Source organism: Parasteatoda tepidariorum, chromosome 2 (assembly GCF_982258835.1).
Source record: "Parasteatoda tepidariorum strain Cologne lab strain chromosome 2, Ptep-v5.0, whole genome shotgun sequence".
Lineage (NCBI taxonomy): Eukaryota > Metazoa > Arthropoda > Arachnida > Araneae > Theridiidae > Parasteatoda > Parasteatoda tepidariorum.
Genome location: NC_141756.1, coordinates 10,188,978 through 10,213,075, shown reverse-complemented (window position 1 = coordinate 10,213,075; position 24,098 = coordinate 10,188,978). Strand labels below are relative to the sequence as shown.

The 24,098-nt window shown below is 28.9% G+C and overlaps 1 protein-coding gene across 2 annotated transcripts; it reads left to right on the top strand.

The window, feature by feature from the left end:
- Positions 1-2,160: 2,160 nt before the first annotated feature.
- LOC107456407 (small ribosomal subunit protein eS10B) lies at positions 2,161-13,294 on the top strand. Of its 2 annotated transcripts, none has more exons than XR_015431272.1 (5): positions 2,161-2,217; positions 5,479-5,802; positions 7,270-7,326; positions 9,562-12,353; positions 13,162-13,294. XR_015431272.1 is itself a non-coding variant. In XM_016074263.4 (5 exons), the coding sequence occupies exons 2-5, from the start codon at positions 5,484-5,486 to the stop codon at positions 13,243-13,245; spliced, it is 471 nt and encodes a 156-aa protein (XP_015929749.1). In that variant the 5' UTR covers positions 2,161-2,217; positions 5,479-5,483; the 3' UTR covers positions 13,246-13,294. The 2 variants fall into 2 exon arrangements, 1 of the variants encoding a protein (XP_015929749.1); XM_016074263.4 differs by having other exon boundaries at positions 9,562-9,617; positions 13,207-13,294.
- Positions 13,295-24,098: the final 10,804 nt, after the last annotated feature.

Here is a 24,098-nt window from a genome sequence, read left to right as displayed (position 1 = left end):
AGTGTGGAATATTTTATTCATGAACTGACTAAGGTCTGAGTAATCTTTCTCCATACTGGCTCAAAAAAAAGAAAATAAAACACAAATTAGTGATGATGATATGAACATGGATTGCAATAAATAAATAAATAATATAATACTATAGGCTTTTTTTACATAAAAAAACACTACAAGAAATACCTTCTTTTAGCCATATGCATTAAATTTTCAAGGTGATTTAACACTTAAATTGGATTGTCGGAACGTTAAAATTTTTGATTTAACAATAAAAATTCCTGATTGTCAAAATTCATCACTATCATAATAGTATTCTCGAAAACTGTAATTAAAGATCATGATATTTTTATAGTTATTTTTAAGTGCGACAAAATTTTTTTCTTTTCTTAACTTACTATAATTCAATTCGTGTTTGTCCACTTTTTCAAAGATTATAGCTTTTTTTCTTCATAAAGTGACATTACATTTATTGCTTGAGACCCTTACATAATCTAAGTAAATATAAATAAGTTTGGGACAATATTTTCAGATTGCGGGTACTCCTCTATTTCTTGATAGTCAAAAATCGAAATCATTTAGGGGAAAATGTTTACACTTATTGGGTGAAAATCCAATGATTTGAATCAAAGTTATCCAGAAAGATACAGGATTTGTTTCTGGCTCACTGCAAACCACATTTACTGCAGTTTAATTCTGAATATCGATCATACAAATAATCTGCTTTATACGTAAGCTATGCACTGCGGGCATTTCACTTTTTGAAATATCTTACACTCAAGTATCCAAGAGTACTTGTTTTATTCAATTTTTATTGTCATAAAAAATCCCCCAAATAAAGACTGAGACCTCTGAACAATAAAATTTTTATTAAGAATTTAGATTATATAAGGAATTAAAAAAAAATTTTATCACTTCATCGGATTTCCCATTTTTCTGTTTTATGAAATCATCAATTTGTGCAGGGAAATGCGTACATAAAAGAGTACCTTTTCTACAGAATTTTAACTCAGCACATAGATTCATTTCCATTTTGCAATATTAATCTGTGCTATTCCATTTCAGATTGTTGTGATATAAAAAATAATTCAGCTTTTACTGACGCCAATGATGATTATTAACTGTGATAATAGCTACCGAATTTTCTAATATAGGTTTTGTAATAATAGGTTTTCTCCGGCTCTCCAAATCAGGAAAATCTTTTTTATAGTCATTAGTGAAATTTTTGAAAATAATTACGGTACTACTTCATTTTGAAATACCGAAGAAAAGTCTGAAATCTTAAACCTAATTTCGTGTAATTAATTTATCTGTATAATTAATTAATTTATTTATTATCGGTCCCTTCACAAGCTAATAAAAGTAGTCTTTCATCCGCTCACTAATATTTGTCAATGATGCTTGACTTTGCTAATTTACAAGAAACCATGCTTTATGACTAGTCAATTGTCAAACGAATGGCGCAAGGATGCTGCGAACGGCAAGGTAGCAATGAGAATATTTATATAGAAGTTGTGAAGCCTAGTATGTGTTTTCGTCAGTGTGCTCATCTAAAATGTTAAAAGTCAATTTACCCACCTCCGATTGCAGTCGAGAGGAAGGAACCTGTATGATGAGTTTTTCACTAGAAAATATAATTCTCCATTCGGGTTCTTATTATCTTTCGATGGTATTTGGAGACCCATAAATCGTAAAAACTGAGAATTGCGCTGTGCTTCCCTCTTTTTAAGAGCTACATGTAGGCGCAAGAGCGAAAATGCTGCGAGAATTTCGCCCCTGCAATTTTCGCAATAACTCACTGCATGCGAAATTTCGCAGATGTGAATACGGGGATGCAAGATAAAATAGAATTGATGAAACATATTAAACTGCAAAAAATGGCCATTCTGGATATGTTTTTTTGTTTTCATACGCTCATAAGAGAGTCATTGGAGAATTATTTTTACCCCTCATGTCTAGTCAGGCTCTCATGACTACGACAAAATCACCTCCATTGAAAACGGGTCAGAACTTCCAAATCAGGGTCTCATCCGCATCAATGAATTCGCATATGCGAATTTTTTGAGTACAGTAAAAATTGCCATTGTAATCATGGCACCAAACGTGCTTGTCGAAATGCCATCGCATTATTTCACTGTGACCGTGACGTAGCCCATAGTTGTCTCGTTCCAAAATTTGCAGCCGCGTGTTCGTCGTGTTGTAGCGGAGTAATAAATAATTCAGGTATGTAATATTATAATTAATTTAAACTTTTGTACGAAGTTTAGAAATATACGTATTTTATAATTTTTTTAAGCTGTATAGCGTACTTTAACATGTTAATGCTTTAATGGGAAAGCACCAAGATAAGCCTAACGAATTCTGATGTCCAGTCTGTTATTATAATTTTAACATTTCTTAGACAAAAATCTAGAAAAATTTTAACGTGAGATTGTCAGAGCTGACTATTTTTATTAAATTCATTATCTCTATTAGTTTTCTTGTACCATTTTAAAGTTTCGATAAGCTAAGATCCAGCTCCTGCATTCACAGTTTGTACTATGCCCTTATTTCATTTTGTTGCTTAATATTTATTTAGTTTAAGAGCTGAGAATGTTATAAATTGTATTCATGATTACATTATAATACTCAGGATATATTTTATTATTGTGCATCAAGTTTTGGATTAATTGTATAGTTTTTCTATTGAAAGAACTCCCATCGCCAATAAGTGTAAGGTCGCCTGTTGTTGTAGAAACAAACAAAAAACGCGTAGAGCTCCTCACCTTCTCATTAATTTTCTCTAACAAACGTAAGTTCGAACATCCACAACATTACTTGAAATAACTAAATCTTGTTATCACTGCCTTGATTCTCTCAAAAGCCTAGAGAGATTAGGCTTTTTGGTTTCTATTTATTCATTCGATGTTTATAAGATGAATTAACTAAAAAGTTATTTATTTACTCCTGAATAATTTTTATTTTTTGTGCTGCCTGAATAATTTTTATTTTTTGTGCTGCTTGTTCATTTTGTTTTTGAGTGATCATTTTTAAAAATCACAATCTGCAAGGCTTGGGAAAACTACAGTCACTAAGGTGCTGCATATTTACACACCTTTTTTGTTCAAATTATTGTGTAGCTTTTTCTTAACGTTCTCCTCAATATTTATATACTTTTTTTAATGAATTATTTATAAAATGAAAAGAAAATATATGTAATCATTAGGATTCAATTTTGAATGAATTCTAAATAGAAATTATTTTCTGAATTATGTAATTTAATTTTATCAAATGTTTGTTTAAAATTATTTTCCACCAATATGACTGAATATGCATGTGGCTTTTAGTTAGGCAACCTGTTGTGCAAGTGTCCCTTCAATCAAAAGAGGTACCTTAAGGCAGTGTTCCTTAACCTTTTTATCAGGGCAGGGACCTGTCAATGTTTGATAATTTTACCGTGGCCCGCTGGGGGGAGTGCTTATATTTTAAATTATTTTGATACATTAACTTTAAATTAATAGTAATTAGACATGCTTCCTAAATAAAATACAGTTACCCCCAAAAAATTTATATAGAATGATTTAATATTCTAACTTATTAGAATGTTAAATCAATGAGAACCCTGAGCTTGTTTCTTTGCAATGAGACGGTTTCATCTAGGGTTAATCAGATACAATGATACTTTACAAACATTAAAAAATTTATGTCACTACCTTCGGGGGCCCCTTTTTTTAAATAAGTAAAATTTTAATGGAACACAGATATTTTTAATTTGGGGTATAAACCTAGGAATTTAAATTCAGTTTCAAAGAAATGGGCCGTCCGGTACCATTTGGTCCACGGACACTACCTTAAGGCATAGTCTTTTCCAATATCTAAAATTATGTTTTAATACTGAAAATGTAACTGGAAGCAGGGTTGGGTTTTTGACGTCAGAAAGTGGTTTTTGACATGACAAGGGTATAATACTGGTTTAAACCGTCAAAAACCCGTCAAAAATGTCAAAAACTAAAGTTTGCCAAGAAAATATATAAACTTCAAAACTACCAACAGTTGCCATGCATTATATTGAAATTTAATTATGCTGTAGGTAATCAGCAGGTTTTGAAATATTTTTTAATTAAAATTAAGGTAAAGTAACAGATTTAAAATCTCAGAAATTTATATTCAAATGCATGTGCAGAAAAATTTTGCACAAAATTTTTTTTAAATATTTATATTTTGAAAAAAAAAATTTTTTTTTGATGCTTAAGAAAATTAAAAGTTTATTACTATGCATTTTTGACATATAAGGAACATATAACTAATATTTATAAGGAACTTACAAGTTATGTTGTATAAATACAAACTTGATACAAGTGTATGAAAAAAAAATTTAATGTTATACCGAATATCTTTATTATCCAATATGTTAATTTGAATTTAAAAGTAGTTATATTTGGGGATAATGATAAATATAATTCATATTGTTTATTATATTTATTTATAATTATTACACTTATCATTTTAAAGCAATTTTTACCTCTTAATTTTTTCCCCCACTTGTATTAAGAATACAAATAATGCATATCTTGAAAGCAAGAAGTAATTATTCAGCAGCTGAATATTTAGATATTCAACAAAACTATATAGTATTCAGCAAAATGAAATTCACAAGTATTTGGATAAACTAAATTTTCAGCATAGTAAATGAATAGGCTGAATATACTGTAAATCGACACTAACTACTCTGTGTATTTAACAGAAAGCACTTAAATTCGTATTGTCTTATGTTAAAAAGATTATTAAGAAGATTTAAAAGAATATTAAAAAGATTTTTCTTTAAAAGATGTCTAATGTACAAAACTGCTAATGTTTATCTTTAAAAATGTCTAATTTTTAGTATAATCTATACTATACACTAAATTTGGTTATAAATAAATTTCTTAATAATATCACTGCAGATTTTCAATAACACATGAAAATGAATACATAATATTACAAAAGATGTGAGCTTTCAAAAGTACAAGATTTTGGTTACTATTCAAAATATAAGTGTTTCCTCAAAATTTTCAATTTATTTTTTCTAGAACATATTTAGAAACACTATCCTTTATAAAAAATATATAAATTTTGTGCATTAATTAAATTTCACATTGAATATAGGTTTTTGACGTGACGGTTTAAACCATGGTTTAAACTGTCACATGTCAAAAACCTGCCAACCCTGACTGGAAGAGTAAAAATTTTATTCACTTAGGGTGTATAGAGTATTCTTTTGTTATAAATCATTCAGCTCTTATACAGGGAAGTAGTCTCTCAAAAGTGTGAGATGTCAATCAAGCTTTTCAGTTCTGCTATTAAAACTTATTTCCACAATAGTTAAATTATTCACCTATCAACACAATTAGTTAAGCTTTACTGACATCAGTTATAATTGGGCAGAATTTTTATTGATCTTTGAAATATATAGGTAGCTCTAATTGTATATTTTATGCAACTGACTTTTTTTTATATAATTCACAGACAAAATGTTGATGCCAAAAGCTCATCGTATAGCAATCTACGAGTACCTTTTCAAAGAAGGCGTCTTAGTAGCCAGAAAAGACTTCAATGCCCCAAAACATCCTGATTTAGAAAATGTACCGAATCTTCATGTTATCAAGGCTTTACAATCATTGAAATCAAAAGGTCTTGTAAAAGAACAGTTCGCATGGCGACACTATTACTGGTATTTAACCAATGAGGGTATCCAATATCTCCGTAATGTTCTCAATTTACCTCCCGAAATTGTACCAGCAACTTTGAAGAGGCAAGTAAGGTCAGAAACAACCAGACAACGACCTAGAGGTATGTTAAATTGCTATTTTTGCTTGCAATTACTAAATGACCTAATGCAATATTTTAGCAACTAAATATTTTAAGAGATCAATCCTCATGCCCTCAATAACTTTCTGTGCATTTTATATTATTAAATCAGTTGAAAATCTTTTTAACTGGTTTCTTTTCGGAGCATCGTCTAATGAATCTTTATGAATTTGTTAATATAATCATAAGTGAAACACCGATCCAATTATTATACTTCATTTACATAAAGTGCCTGCTTAGCAGGGTTTTATTTTCTCCAGCAAATTGAATTGACTTGTTTTCTTTAATATAAATCTGATTTCTTTTTTTTTTTTTTTTTTTTTTTTTAAGTACTGCAAGTAAAATCTTTAAAAAAAAATTATGGATGTGATTATAGTTTAATTGTTATTAAGAATTATTGCCTTTCAATCCAATAATAATACTTACTGCCAGAAAAGGTGTCATCATTAACTAAAAAAAGCTGGTTTATAAAATCAAAATTGATTTTGCAGATGAATTTTTTCTTCATTTTGATTTGACGAAAATATACTTTTTACAGGGTAACAAATATTTCTGTGTAGAATAACTTAATTCTTTAATATATAAATGAAAACCACTGAAGAAAATTGCTATCTAAATTTCCATTTAAAAATTTAACAAATATTATTTTTAAAAAAAAACTTCATTGGCTGTTAGAATAAATATTTAAAAAAAATTATGTAGCAATCAAAATGTTATTTTAAGAATGCTTTTATGTATCGTGTGCTAAATCTTGTTCTAAATTATTTTGCTTATTAAAATTTAACACAGCAATATCTAACAAATTTTAATTAGCATTAAATGAATTAATTTCTTTAAGAGAATTGTTAAATTGAAATAATAATTATAATTGTTTTAAATCACATACCCAGAGGTGCCAACTTCCAAAAATCTGCCAATTTTAGTTTGTAGTTCACGACTGTGTTTTAAAAATATTTTGTGGAGTAGAATCCAAAGCAGTTGGTATCACAGCATACTTTTATTGTGTGTAGTAATCAAAACTTTAAATTACAATGTAATTTCATTGTCCAAGATATTACCTGGAGAAAAAAATTCCAGGTTAAAATGTTTGTACCAAGTTAAATTAAAAGCATTTCAACCTAGTTGAAGAAATTTATTTATAAGATGACGAAGTATGAAATGTTTGGAGTTATCAAATACCAACTAAAAAAAAAACATATAAAACCACCTTTATTGACAAGACGTTTGATGCTAGTAGGTTTGTACCATTTATTTATGAGTCCATAATTTTTGCTAGAAGAATATCTTTGTTAAACTTATTTGCTAAGAGATCTCCCATATAATAACAATGTTGTGATTATATTATTGTACTCTTTTGTTAGTTTTTATAATATTCTCTTATGTAATACATGTAGTCTCATTTAAGTTAATGGAAGCTTAATTATTGATTCCTGTCATTTTTATTTATAGCTCCAGATGCTGCTCCCAAAACTGCTAGTGACAGAGAAGGTTACAGATGGGCTCCAGGTACTGAGTTTAATTAAATTAGTGCTTAAAGATGCTTATTTTTGATTTACCTGTTTTAAAAGCCCTTAAAGGTGCTTTTCTATTTGGGTTTCGTAAGAAGGGCTTAATTTTTTTTTATCATATCAATGGTTGTTCAGGGTGGCCACTCACCTGAAATTATCAGGGAATTTTTTTATACTGGGAAAATCGGGGAATTTTAAAGAAAAGCTGGAAATTTTTTTTAACTGCACTAATTTAAATTTACTAATTTTCTTACTTTAAATTATTTCATCAATTATACCCACTGTTTTTAAACTGAAATGTATCGCTAAACAATTGATATTTCATCAACTTAGCCATTACAGCTCTGTGAAAATAGAATGTCATATAAAATTTTCCCACGCTTGCTAGCCGAATGTAGAAACCTTTGACTGCTATGGGACTGTACAATTTAGGAAAGATTCTGGTATGGTGGAGAAAGGGATTAGGATATTAGCTTCTGTTTTTAAATTAGGTCCTTGGGCTGAGTCCATTTATTTCTCAAGTTTGTTCCTATGCTTTGGTAATTTTTTTTCTATTTGCAAAATGTTTTTGTATTTTTAACTTTATAAAATTCTCCAAAAATTAGTTGGTCATAATTTAATAATAATAGATTTTATATTGCACTCTTTTTCTGAAAGCTTTTCTGCTCCCATTCAAAGAAATCTGTGAATTATTTTTTCTCAACAAACCAACCAATCACACATTTTTTTACAATCGCTAACAGCAATGTTTGTCGACAAATTGTTACAATTGTTGCATTAATGCTAATTTTTTCTATTTCATTTTAACCTTTTATAATATGTTTTAATTTTTAAAAAAAAGGCTTTTTTAAGAACCAGCTATATATATTTAATTTTACTGTTTTGTTGGTCAATATGATTTTTGATTCAAAATTTTGTACCAAAACATTAAAAAATAAATAAAAAATCTTGCCAAATTGTCAAAATAAATTATTTTTTTCAAGATATGTTTAAAAAAATAACATTGAATAAAATATTATGGACATTTTTCTTGTACACATTCTTGTACAAAAAAAGAAACAAAAACCTGGAAATTTTAAGACTTTTATCTGGAAAAATCAGGGAAATTTAAAATCTGATTTGAGTGGCCATCCTGTTGTTCTAAATTACAAAAAATGCATGATTTTCACAATTTTCTCTGCTATACTTATCAGAAACTAATTGTTTTATCATGTTATGTAAGGTTTTTGAAAGAGTTTTTGAATTTTATTGATTCTATGATTATAAATTAGGAGCTTAATTTTAAACGATAGAAGAAGAAAAGATAATTATTATTGCACAGATCCTAATTATGGCTTCTTTTTTTTTTTTGAGAGTGGTTAAAAATATTTCTTAGTGCTTAAAAGGTGCCATATTTATTGTTGAAAAATTTGGCAACACTATTGGATTTTTTTTTCCCCTTCAAGTTATCTTTTTTTTAACCCTTTCAAGCCGACTGTCACATATATGTGACAGCAAGAAACGCGCTCACTTCCCGGCCGACACACCCGCGTGTCAGAGAGTTTTCTCGTTCACCCCCGACCGTCACTTATTTGTGCCAGCGTTTCGGAACGTTTTAAAAAATGAAATTTCTTCCAAAATATGGCATTGTATGTCCATATGGTTTCAGATACATGTAGATTTGACCTTCTACTCAAGATGAAAGTACATTCACGTGGTTTTTAGGGGAAGGATAGGAGGGGGGGATGTTTTATGAGGACTCTTTAAATTAGCACGTGATATTTATTTACAGTGAGTAAGGGAGTTTTTTTTATCTCTCGCTACTTTCGATTTTCGGATTAGTTTTTAGTGGATAATTAGATCTTGTAGGCTTGAATTTTTTTTCTTTTTACCGTTAGAATGTCGAAGCTTCGAAAATTTTTAACTGAGCTGGAAATAGAGGAAATTATGCAAAATATTTAAACTTATTAATATTTATATTACATTTAAACAAGAAATAACTTAAGTAAATAAAGTATCCATAGAAATATATATAAAGCATATGTCACTTAAATACTCTACAGAACAATATTAAACAACGCGCTGATATTTCGGCAATTTCATGGAATTAGGCTTAACATCAAAAAACCCTCCGGCCCTGGGGAGACACACGCTAGAGAGACTGCCGGCCTCAGCGGTAAGCGCGCTTTGCGTCGCGAAAGGGTTAAAGAAAGAAAGGAAAAATGTGCATTACATTTTTGTAAATCTTTTTCAGGTGGTCCTGATAAACGAGGAGATGTTGGACTTGGTACCGAGCCCAAATTAGAATTTGTAGGTTTAAGTTTTCTTTCTTTTTATAAATTTTCGCTTCCTAATATCTGCTTAGTTTTTTATTGCATCTCATTTCTATGTGTATGGCTATTTTATGTTTTTAATAAACTTGAGGTAATAAGTGAATAGAGTTGCATGGTTTAGGCTATTTTTTAAGTAGATCTAAAGAGACATAGTTTAGTGTTTTCTTATTCAATAAACTCTTGCCTATGAGAAGTTAAGTAAGTGTTTGAAAAAGAAAAAGTCCGCCAATGGAACATGGCTAAATTTGATTCCTTTTGAAGTAATGTTTGGTTAGTCTTAGTTCTTTGTATTTAGTATATTTTTTGGCTCAACCTAGATTATAAAACAAAATGTATGAAAGATCAGATTTTTTTTAGCCAATTGTATCGAAGTAATACAAGTTTGGAACTTATTAGTTTTTATAATTTTAACCTGTATTAATTGGCTTATAAAGAATTAATTTAATAATTGATAATTAGTTGATTTATGGAGCTAACTTTTAAGACATTTTGTCCAGTTATTAAAATTTAAAAAAAATCAAATCAAAGTTTTTTTTTTTTTTTTTTTTTAAGAATATTTTTATAATTATTTAGCCATTATTATATATTTTAAGACATGTGATTAAATCAAACAAGATTTAGCTGAATTTCAGTTACTTCTCCAGTTTTTTAAGTTTTATAACTGAAACAAATGGTTCAAAAAATTTGTAACTTTGTGTTTTTCATGTTGCGAAAAGTGTGTAGTGGTGGTGCTTCGCACTCTCTAGCCTCGTGCCGAGCTTTCATCCTTTCAGTGGGTCGATAAAATGAGTGCCAAACATACTTGGCGACTAAACACTGGGGTCTGCGTTCGGCTGCCCACCCAGCCAGATCATCTACTCTTGCACATATGATTCCCAGGGTAAGAAAACTGTGGTGGGCACAGTAGGCCTTGGTACTCTACAGACTGTCACGCCACTGAGTTTAATTTTAGAAGAATGTTTAATAAACATGCCATGCTCCAAATAATTGAAATCTGGATTGTTAATCTAAATATATTTTTATTGGTTCAATTGATGTATAATTAATGTTAGGTTGTTTAAGTGAAGATTTAAAGATCTTACCTTAACATGTAAAACTTGTATTAATTATGAAGAGAGACAGAATAACCATTAATAGAAATTAATAATTTCTAAGCTTAGAATTATGGAATTTCTCAGGATACTTTCTCTTCTAGTTTGTTGCTTCATTCGTCCTTTCTATTATCTTAGAATTACTTTTTGTGTAGTTTTGTGGAAATTTTGAAAATATATATTAGTGTTAAAAGTTAACATTGGCATTTTTACACATAACTGATCTTGCATGCTAGGCATGGTATAGGTAATTAATTACTTTTTTAAAAAATGACAGTTAATGTATTGCATTTTTGCTCCTTTCTAATATTATGTTTGTTATGTTCGTTTTTATATTTTATTTTGCATAAGTCCAACCAGGTTAGATTATATGCCTCCCTGGATTTCACTATGCTAAAGAGATATCTTTTGTTTACTTACTATCTTAAATTAATTTTTTAGGTAGCTTTGTTCCAAAAGATGACAATTTGATATGTTTTATTTTTTATCAATAGTTTGCTCAAGAGGATGCTGTCAGTTTTAAACAAATTCCGATGTGACTATTTTGTTTTTGTTTCAAATTGTTAGCAGTTTTATATATTTAGGGAGAAAAAAAATTTTCTTTTCTCAGATTTTTACATATAACTGATCTAGCATGTGTCAACATACTAAGCATGGCTATAGCTAATTAATTACTTTTAAAAATGACATTTGATGTATTACATTTTTGCTCCAGATAAGTTATTTGTAGATTTTGCTTCTGATAAGTTATTTGTAAGTTGCAACTGTTTTTATATTTTATTTTGCATAAGTCCAACCAGGTTAGGTTATGTACCTCCCTGGATTTCATTATGCTAAAGAAATATCTTTTGATCTTACTAAAGATCCGTGATGTTACTGTCTTAAATTAATATTTAAGTACATAGCGTGTTCAAAAGATGACAATTTGATATATTTTTTAATCTATAATTTGCTTAAGAGGATGCTGCCAGCACAAGGAACGCTTCATGGAAAGTTCTATTTATTCGATGTTGGTAATTTTAAGTATGTAGAAAAAAATCAGTTATTGAGATTCATGTTGAATTATTCTAACGTCGATTACAATTATTAGTCATAAAAATGTTACATTTTATACAAACTTTAAAGCTCAGTTCTGAAACTTTGATCTTTCCATTATTTAAACAGTGAAGGTGTCTTCACTTGTGCCAAATTATGTGTATAATGGCGTCCTTTTAAGCAAAATTTCTGCTTTCAGACTATTTGCTTACATTTAGAATAAAATAGTGTGATGCATTTGAAATTGCTTCAAATCAGTGAACTCATCTACACTGTCTAAAATAAGTGAGTGGAAAAGAAACTATGTTTAGATGAAAATTGCTGTAAATATACATTTACTTAGCGTTGCTTACATTATGCATAAGTCCAACCAGTATAGGTTTTTCATGTAGCTCTCTGGATTTTATTATGCGATAGAAAATTCTTTTATCTTATAGGTCTTGAAAGGTTTTTTCAGATGTTACATTTAAAAGATAACAGGTTACATATTGTAGAGTTCTTGGTTGTTATTTGCTTTCAATTCATTGCTCATTACATTGTAGAATATCAATTGCATTACATAATATAAAATTTTAATGTCTATAGCAGTGATTCTCAACCTTTTTTTTTGTGGCGGCACAATTTTAACGATTTCGAAATTTGACGGCACACAATGAAAAAAACTAGTTTAAAAGTAGTTTACTTACCTATAATACACTGTGTTAAATAGTTTGTGATAATAATTTTGAATGTGAAATAAAATAATATGTACTACAAATGCACGTTTATTAAGGGATTAATTATTTCTTTCGATGAATTTTTTATTAGTTGGGAACAGTTATTTATTTTTTTGCTAGTTATTAATTGTTAGCTTGTTTTCTATAGTTATTTGCTGTTAGTTTTTCTACATTGTTATTTTTTTATGATTTCTTGTTAACTAGTTTTTTTTGCTAATTTTAATTGTTAGCATATTTTTTTGTTAGTTATCCTTTGTTAATTTGCTTTTGTAACTATTAATTGCATAGCTTACTTTAATGATTAGCTTTTATTTCCGTTTTCTTTCTTTCTTTTGTTATTTAATAATTTTAATGGCCATTAAGTTTTCTACTTATTTCGACAATTTTTAAAATTGCCATTGACAATTTAAACGCTTCCTCCTTATTTCAACTTACTTTAAGATTGTCAGAGACAAGACAATCAAAGATTTTCTCGCGGTTAAAGACCGGAAAAATTATTATATATATATATATATAATATTATGTATGTATACATAATATTATACATAATATACACTTTTCTTTAATTTAAACTTTACTCGAAATAAAAAAAGTATTATAATTTTTATTGTATCATTTCTAATATTTGGCGTCACACAAAAGTGCCGCGGCACAGTGGTTGAGAATCACTGGTCTATAGTGAATGAATGTCTTGTCTAATTAGGGATATATTTTTCTTTTGCAGAAAGGTGGATTTGGACGTGGTCGTGCTCCTCCCCAATAATTTTATATGTATATAAAGAAAAAAAATTAATAAAAAAGTGTCTACAAAATTTTGTTTGATCTTTTTATTTTTAGTAGATAACATGCAATGTACATGTATCATATTGAATTTAATAATATGAAAGGTATGTATGGTTATTTGTGATAGCATGAAAATATTTTCTTTAAATTAACAGACTGGTGGTTTAGCTAAAAGGTAGATTTGAACTAATGTTTCTCTTGGATATACTATTTCCTTGTCTGATAAGATAACATAGAAAAACTGGTTTTTCCCTGCAGAGAACACTTGGGGCTAATATAAGACTTTTTCATGTTAAAGTGTAGAATCTACAGTAAGTCGTGAGGTTTCAAATACTAAAAAAATTAATTGAAATGAATTCTAGTAATTAAAGGCATTTAATTTTCTCCAAATATACTAACAAGGTTCCCACGGTCCTTAAAAACTGCTAAAATAAGGGCCCTTTAAGGTACTTAATTTTTCAGCTTCCCTATAGTTGGTAGGAACAAATTTTTAAAACAAAATGTCGTTCTTTTATGACTTAAAATTAGATCATGCATCGAGCAGGGCTGATTGTGCTCCGGAAAAATCCGGATTTTTCGCTAACAGTGATCCGGAGAGCGAAGGTCCAGACGTTTCAAAAAATTATTGATCACGGAAGTTTTCGGAAATCAAATTTTCAAAGTTGGAATTTAAGAACACATTTTATTTCATTTGCTTGTAAGGGAGAGCCAGAGAGATACTTTATAAGCTTATATTCATGATTAATATTCATTTTTATCAGTAAATAGTTGTCATATTCATAAACTCAAAAAATGACATATTTGTAAATTTTAATTACTTCTCCAGGTCATCATAGGTATGTGTAAAATTTTTGATATATTTTAAGTAAACTAAGAAGTATTGCGAAAAAGGGGAAAAAACGTTGTTTAAATATTTTTTCAATTTAAACTTCTTTTTTTATTTTAAACTCTGGAAATTTTCCGGAATTTTGACTTGGGCTCACAATCACCCCTGATCGAAGGTAGAGAATTTTTGAGAGATGAGAAGGTGAAACGTTCTAAAAAGAAAAGGATAGTGTGGACAGGGGGATCCTGCATATGAAAGAGATTGGTTGCATTACAATTAGTTCATGATTTTGACCAGATTGTTTAGTAACATTATGTAATGTTAATTCCTAATAACAGGTTTGGCTGGAAATAATTTTGTGTAAGGCTTATCATAAAAGTAAATATAACGCATTTGCTATTAAGTAATTTCAAAATAAAGTTTCATACCGTTTTCAATGTTTTTCATAAAATTTTATTATTACAGGAATATTTTATAATAAAAGAATACCACGTATTGTTTTAAACTGTTAATTTGGGATCAAAAAATAAAATATCAAATCATAATAATAGAGAATAACAATGATAAAGAAATATTGCTAGTGAATATCTATAAATGATGAAAAAATAAATTTATTAGTTAATTAAGGAACCTTATCAATTTTCTGGCCATAGGAATATGTTCATACATTTGAAAAATCATTTTAAACCTTTTATATGTTTCACAGAGAACTAATAAAAAACGTTGGTTTGAAAATTATAAATTTATTTCATATTGAAATACATTTTATTTCATAAAAATTATTTCCATGAATTTAAAGCAATATGTTAAGTCTAATGAAAAAAAAGTGGAATGATTTAAGGTGATCGGACTTAATTTAGCATGACAGAATTAAGAAAACTCACATGCATAACTCTAATTCAACATTTTAGCATTAATAAACTTAATTCTATTGTTCAATAAAATTATTAAAAGTAGAATACGGATTAGCTTCATGGATGATGTCAGATTTAACAATCTGAAAATGTTTTTTAAAAAAATCCGACCTGAGTTTTCGAAAATTGGCTGGTACTTCTTTGGGGAAATCTTTTAATAAAATTTTTTTTATATGTATTCCAGATCTTACCTTATAATAAGAAAATTTTTATTATATTTTTCACTGTCACTGGTGGTATGTGTATATTCGATGATAAAGAGACCTTTTTTTTTTAAATAAAAGGTTTATTTTTTTTTTTATAAAAGCAGACCGACTGATTTTTTTGTTGGGAAAATTTAGTGCTAGAACACTAATGTTTATATATTAATTATCATATTTGCCACCAACTTGACTGAATGGATCATGGTATATGACAAATCATTTAATAAAATTGTAGTCATATTATTGAAAATTTTTTGTTCTTATTTCGGCAACTATTTTCATCCTTTATGCTACTAAAAGCAACCATGGTTAATCTCACTTTTCTCAAACTGTTAATATACCAATGAAGATAAAACTGAATTTGTCATGATCTATTTCTCCTACGTAAAATGTTCTGGGTATCTACGCGCCTGAAAAGTCAGATTTCGGTATTGAACAAAATTTGTCATGATTTTAACTATTTAAAAAAAAAGTCATGGATTTAGGTAGCTGAAAAATCTCATTTTAAAAATGGAATTTACCTCCCCAATTTCACAGTGTTCCGAATGTCTGAATTAGTAATAAAATCCCCAATCACAGGTCACATTTTATTAAAATATAGAATGTTCTTATGGTGTTTCATTAAAAATTAAGGCGTTCTTTCAAAAAATGAAAGAACATCATTTCTAGAGTTAATTATCTACTTACTTTTATCTTAAACTTCTGCGATTTCAAATTTTTTTTAGTTTATCAATTTCAAATTCTAGCTGAAGCAAGTCATTCAATTGCGAATTTTTTAAATTGTTTTTCAGCATGTTGCCCGCGATTCTGCCACGGGTCTTTGAGAGTAACCAGCAAGTGGTTAAAGACTAATTCTGCCTGCTTGAGCAGATAAAGGAAAATTATTAAATTTATTGTTGTGTTTTTGTATTGTAAATTTGTCGAATAGTAACTTCGGTGAGTCATGAAAAATTCTTGGAATTAGTCATGGATTAGAAAATCTAAATTGTAACAGATACCCTGTTTCTTTGGTTAAAATTCTTAAAATAGATAATGTTTTATTTAAAATAGCATAAAAATAGGATGTATTTTTGAAATAGTTATTTATTATCGCTGAAATGAAGGCAAATCGTTTGCACAATCGAGGAAGGACAAACCTATGTGGAAGAATTAAAGTTTTTTTTACAACGAAATATAACAGTCTAACGTATAACTAATTTAAAAAAATTGTATAATAGTCTCAATAGAATTTTGTAGTTCTTATAGGCTCGAAATAACTCAGAAATTTTACCCGTCCTCTTCTGAAACTAACCCGTAGCTTCTAAATAAATTAAAACATAATTTTCTCTTATTTATTACAAACATTTATATAAATTGCACAATGAATTAGTAGTTACTAGGATTACATTATACAGTAATAAGAGAAATACTAGGTTACTAATAGATAATACTCCAGATAACTTGACTTTAAAGTCAAGTTATCTGGAATGTCAATTTATCCGAGGGTACTACGTTTTTTTAAATAAATCAAATATGACGTTTGCCAGTTCCACAATCAAACCAAAGATTTACAGAGGTTTCTGCACAGAAATCTGAAAGGGGTTTTGTAAGATCATTGCTGAATAGATCCTTCAACTGCTACAGAACTCCTAGACAGAGAAAACATCAATTCCACCATACGCAGTATGTTGCTGTTTTCTAGATTAGAGGGTCATTTTAGATGTGAGGTCCTAAACTCTTGTAAGGTAACTAAAATTGAAAATGTATCACGAACATTAACGGGAAAATGGCCTTCCGCGCGGACGTCGGATTCGAGAAATTCGTTGTCCGCGGGGAATTTTTGAGCCCTGCCTTATTGAGTGTAACAAGCAGGGTAAGCCCACATTTTCTTAATTTTGCTTATTATTAACTCTCTAATTTTGTTATTTACTTTATCAATAAATTTAACAAATGACAAGAGTTTCCAATTTAATAATTATCTTCTCTAGTCACACAAATGCATTCATGTTTTAACACTAAACCTTCAATAGCGGTCAATTGACTATTTTTAAGATATGTAAAAAAGTTCTTTTTTCAACATCTTTTTTTTCCTAGTAATCATAAGGCACGAAATTATTTTTGGCTCCAAGTGACATTAGATAGTTATTTCTTTTATGGGTGATTAAATATATACAATACCAAGGATGTTATAAATGCGGAACAGAATCTCGAAAATTTCTGGTCTCTGGTGTATTTCGCCGTTTATGTTGATCGTCGAATTCTATACCTCAGTTCAAAGTGTTTTTTTCAGGCGTGTTTTCTAATTACTATGATTAGGTTGATTCAGGCACATTTTGCTTACTGCAGAGCCGTTTTTAAGGATGGGCCCCGAGTTCTGATGGGGCCCCTGAAAAGTCTAAAAATTTAATTTTTTTTTATTTATTTTTAACTCATTTATTATTTATAACTCAAGAGGGCCCCCAGATCCCACTTATTTTAAAGTTTTTATTCAGATTGTTTTTTCTTTTTTGCATAGTCGGATGCTTTTCAAAATCTAATCGAAGTGTTTACAATTATAAAATAATTGTTATTCTTCACTTTCCTAACCAAAAGAGCAATAAAACGCTTTTTCCACCGATGAAAATATCCCCACTTTCGTAGCTACCACCCACAGAGTTGTCAAGTAGCCTCCTCACTTTACACTGTGAGAAAATGTTTTTAGCTTCTTGATATTGCCTAGGAGCTCTTTTTTCCTAACTTCGGAAATATCAGATATCCACAGAAACACCCTTTTGTTTGATTTCTGGTCATAAATTTCTAAGAAGAAAACATTTCTAGGGCTGTAAATAGGGGGAGAGTCTTGTTAGAACCTGTCTTGAGATTTCCATAGTGTCTTTAAATTGGGACTCCTTCAATTCAAATTTTTTTCTCTTACAAAATTTAGATATTTTTTCTAATTTATTATAAAAGCTTTTTTTTTTCCATTAATTATCCTAAATGTTTCAACTGGCTTAATTGTTTAATTTATTTAATTATTGTAGTTGATTCAATTTTGCTATTTCTCAAATCAATCGTAAGAGAATGAAATAGGAATTTCTATATCAAATTTTCGTAGGATATTAAGAAGACATAAATCTTTAACGTTGGAGGTAAGCAAATATGTCTATTAAATCAATTTAGGTAAATCAATTTGATTTTAGGGAAAACGTGAAAGGTTTGCGCAGTTTTTTATATATACATTGAAATTTTTTTGTCTATTTATTTAAATGGCGGGCCAGTATTCAATTCGCTCTTTGACTGGCCTGTTTGCCAAAACTCTTGATTTGGTCTGTTCTGGATAAAATGGATACAACAAATGTAATTTTATTTTAATTTTACTTACTGCTAATAGACAGAAACAACATATGATTTTGTTTAATAGAGCATTGAAATCAAATGATCATCAGCTAAAAAACATGAGAAAAAAATTGTTTAAAACTACGGTAAAACCAAATTTTCCATGTTTCCCCTAAATATGAAATATGTTTAATTTGTAATATTATATTTCGTACACTAAATTAATTTATTTAGTTAGCTTATGGTTTTAGTGTTTATTGATCATGTTTGTTTCTATTTTTAACTCCTTTTTGTTGTTATTATGTGTTTAAAGTTAATAAGGCTTCTCAATTTTTTTATTAATAAGGTTTTTAATTTCCTAATCAAAGTCGATAGAATTTCTTAAAATTATAAATCGAAACTATATATTAAATTTTGACAGCTTTGTTTTTCTTTTAAATGTGTGCATTTAATTTATTGTAATAAAAATAAATAAAAAAATGGAAAAATATAAATAAATGACTGAATAAAATAAAAAACTTCGTTGTCATATCATCTTTTAAATAATTTGAGTATTAATAAATTATTTAAAAATAAGCAAATTTAAAAGGTAAAAATTTTTTTGATTTGTTTAAAGGGTAATTATGCTCCATCATTCGATCATGAGACTATTTAATATCTGTTCCTAAGAATCAGAACTCTTTTTTATTTTATTTTATAGGAAAAATGATATATACTTAATACTTTCATGTGATATGCTGCAATTTTAAATACCTAAAAGATTATTGAAATTGTCAATTCAAAAAACAATTAATACGCAAAAAAGTAGTAAAAACATAACTGTCGCAAACAAATTAACATTAAGTAAGAACGAAACAAAAGTGATATCAAAAGATGCTGAATCACTAGTGAGAAAGGTGGGATGAAAGACATCGAAACCAATTTGATTGAACATTAAAACTAGAAGGTGTTTCTAAAATCCGGAAATCAATTAGGCTTCAATTTTTTTTCGTCACGAAATTTATCAGGGGCTATTCGTTGGATTTCAATATGGGTTATGTTTTTTCTTAGATTAAATATTAAACATTAACAAATATTTGTCTTTTAAAACCTTTCACTCTATAATAATTATTAATTCTATATTCATTCTATAATAATCTTATAATAATTATTCTTTAATTGTAATTCTAAAACTAATTGCTAATTGATATAAAGCTTTAGTGTGTTCCATTGATATATTAAATGTCTTCCATCGGCGGAGCCCCGATATTACGATTAAAGTTTAGTAAGGTAATTACGAATATTATAACCTACAAACAGACTATTTTTAAAATATTTAATTCGAGGAATGTAGATTTTTCATCGTTTTATCATTTTCAATCTTTAATGCGGTTTTATATCCGACAGTTAAATTTGCAGTCTTTGTGTTATATCTAGTCTAGTTTTGATTTTATTTTTAGTGCATATACATAAGCTGAAAATGAATAAGATAAGCCGAATTATGATTTACTTCTAAATGATCTGAAGATACTTGATATAAATGTTAAAAATGGTAATTTGGAAAGCATTTTTCAAGAAAGTCAAGTATCCAAATGACTTAATTTATTAAATTATAAAAAAAAAATTTAAAAATATCCTCAAGGCAGGTGTGTATATTTGGGGCTGATGATTATGAAATCTAACACAAAACTGTGAGATCGTGGGTTCTATTCCAGCTGAAGACACTTTTTAATTATTTCTTAATACTGAAAAATGTTTTTTTTATTTTTTTAAGTACGCATGTTAATAACCAATAATTTAACAATTATTTAAAAAACTGGAAGGCACCACTACCTCTTCATTTTGCTCACTAACCCTCGTGGTTGCTTCTGCATTCATTGCAGGTTAAGAGGAAAAACGGTTTATTTCCTTTTTTTTTCTACAAAAATTACGATTGAATTACCATTTACATTTAGAAGATAATTAAATTTAAGCAAATAATAAAATTGGTACCAATCAATAAAATTGGAAAATTGGTACCTGCCGCAGAGTTATTACTCAATAAAGTTGGACTCATGGGATAGAGTTTCATGAATTAGAGTTCCCTTGGTATCAGACTAGCCGTGGGAGGATTTCGTGCTTTTCCTCTACATGTAACTCAAATGCGGGCTAGTTCCATCAAAACGTCCTCCACGAAGGCAAAAATTTCTTCCATTACTTGATCTAGGAGTTCTCTTGTCTGCTGGATTGGGTTCAAAATTACAAGGCTCCGGAGTTAAACATTAGTAGTAGTAAACTCGAAATCTGGTGGGTTGCTCAATGATTGTTATAAAAAAAACTAATAATTTGGCCACGATAGCTTGGTTGATGGTAGGACTATGGACTCGTGTTCGTGAGAATGGGAGTTCGAATTGAGCCGGCCCAAGTATAAAATGGTGACTGGTGCATGTTAAATCTGTCGGGGTCATAAACTCCTCCGAGTTCTCTTAACAATTCAATACCTCTGGGTATTGATCCAGGAGTTTCCTTCTCTTCTGGATTGGTTTCAAAATTTCAAGACTACGTAGTTAAACATTGGCTCCAAATTGAGTCAGTCTTTCAATGGCGATTATTAAAAAAAAACTAATTATCAAACTGCATTTTCTTGTATTTTTAATAACTCCTTGCATATTTTCTACACACCTTCATAATTTTATGTTTCTAAGTCTAACAGATTTTGATCTGCAAAGCAAAATGGTCTTATAGGAAATTGATTTTGATGATGTGATAGAAGATTCGCCTCTCAAAAAGCGCGAAAAGTATAGTTACCTTAAATTTTCGATAAAAATAATGTATATAAGCTTTTATAATTAATTTATATGTTTTTTACTCCTAAAATAAAGAAAATTTTAAAAATCATTCAAAAAAAATTTTTTTTTCTCTAAATTTACTCATAAAGGGCCCCCAGATAATGACAGGCCCAGGGCCCCTATAAACATAAAAACGGCTCTGGCTTACTGCTTTGAGATTTAGACAAGTCTGTATGATAATCATTTTAAAAAAAAATTCAGAATACTCAAGAAACAAAGAATCTAGCCTCAATTCTGTTAATTGACTGGGGAGGCAAATCTGAAATCTTTTTCCACTATTTAGAGCGGAAGCTGAACTGCGGAGAAAAGGCACTGGCATGTAGTAGTAGGACAGTGTAGTTTCCTGCCAATTGGCAGGAAACTACACTGTCCTGCCAAAAATTGCATATTCAAAGTTTTTCAAAAATGCTAAATCTGCCACTCAATCTATTTTAATACAATAATTTCTAGTTATATGTCGTGGTCTACTAAAGTGTAAAATCGGGGTGCACGTAGCGTTTTTTAAAGGTGCTATTTTCATTGGGTGTTTTATTTTAAAAAGTGTTTAATTATTCCTTTTCTAAAATGAGATTTTTTCTTTACCATATTGATTTTCGCCACGAATTATTCTAAAAGACGTTCTATTCAACGTTTTCAAAATTAATTCAACACCAATCTATTTCGGCGTACCGTGGGTCCGTAGCGTATGAAAACGCCATTCGTTTTGCATGTTTGATAAAATACTTGCTGGTCCACCTGTGCGTGTACTGAGCTAGATTCAGTGAGAAGATTTTTGCCTTCTCATATGCAACTCTGCTGCGTTTTGCAGGAGATTCTCAATTTCAGGCTTCATTTTCTGCCCTCTGGAATCAAACCAAAAAATCTCAATCATCAAGTATATATATAGTTTAGTTGGTCAACTTTCTTGTCTATACAGCTGAACATCAATCGAAAGAACAATTTCGAATATCGGTCTTGTTCATACAGAACTGAAAAATGAACTTAGAGTACAGGGGGCTTCAAAACTATTTTTTTGTTTGGGGAAAAGTGTAAAAATGGAAGTAAATGAAAATTGATTTTATATATAAGGAATGTTAAGTGTTTTTTATATGTAAAATTATTGTTTTTATATTTTTGTTTCCAATAATTAAACAATTTAAGAGATTTTATAAATTGCAATTTGACACATTTTATTTATAATTATTTAATATTTTACACTCCAAAATTTGGGTTCTTGATAGCAATTTTCAAAATAAAAAGAGTTTTATGTTAAAATAATTCAAAAGCATAATTAATGGATTTTACATGCATGTTAATTTAAAAATACTTCATATTTATAATAGGTAATTTTTATCCTTACAAGAAATTTTGGGTTTTTGACAATTGTCAAAAGTTTTTTTTTTTTTAAAAAAAAGACAAATAAAACTGCCAATTGTCAAAAACTTGCCTTATTATGATATTTTTTTAAAGTGCTTAAAATATTTTTGAGTGCTTGAAAAGAGCTTATTTTTTGTTGAAAAATCCGCCCTGTAAAATGCTTTTTGAATTTCTGTGGTTGGCAGGTCTGGTTTATGAGACGCGTGAACTGGCTTGGTATTTTAGGATTAGGTAGTTTTATCATTGAAATTGTAATAAAATTTACTTGCAATTTTATCCATAAGATTTTTCTGTAATGCATAAACTCTAGAAGATCGTGTGATCCAAAACCAATGTAAGAAAATTAAGATAACTAAAGCAAGGGTTGCGATGTTTTCATTGTTTTAGCTTTAAGCTTATGTTAAATGGATTTATAAATGTAAACAGTACAATAAAAAACTAGACGTAATAAAATCTGCAGTAACCTGAAAAACATGAATTTTTACCACTACTACGCCCTGTGCTTAGCTTTATACTTTTACCATACAAATTACTAGTATAGTTATTATAACAATATCCAAAATTTTTCTAAATAAAATGTTGTATTCTCATAAGTATAAAACAAAACCTCAGAAAAAAATTGAGGGAAACTTAAACATGGATTTCCGACTCGAAAAAGGGTTGTAACCGTAAATCTGAAAAATGTGATTATAATAGTTGAACGAGAAAAGCGTTTGACGCCTTAATGCTCTTATTCTGTATATTGTCTTATCTCTGGAGCTGTCTAATTGAACAAAGCAAAGCATGCTATAATAAATTTTGTTTATTCGAAGATGCTAAATCTATAAAACGTAATCAGTGAAACTTCCAGGATGGAATTTTTTGCGTCGACTTAGTGTTGAAGAAAACTTGTAGGAGAGACTATCAAAACCTCTCCTAGCAAACCTCCACACCAAATACGGAAAGCTCAAATAAGGAAACACAAAAATAAATAAATATCGAAACAAAATATATTAATAAAATAAATATGTAGAGTCATGTGTGTTCAAAATATCTGTGAGTGGCTCTTATATAGAGGGCTCTTTTTAACAGTCTCTGAAAGAAATTGACAACCTCATGTTGCAATCAAATTGTTCATGTTGCAATCAACCAATTCAAATTGACAACCTCAATACACTAAAGACGATGCTATCAATGATTTATTTTTAGAGATAAATTAGGGGGAAAAAAAGTTAGTTTATAAAAACTAAGTATCTTAAACAAACAACTATCTTCTCATTTTTTATTGAAGTAAACAAATTTTTATAATATAAAATTTAATGCAAATTTAGAGAAAACATAATTGTTTATTTTTTTAAAATAGTTCTATCATACACATAATTTGTTTTTACACAGTTATATCAGATGTGGTTATTTTTTATTAACGATAAATTTAGCTCATCGATCCATTTTTT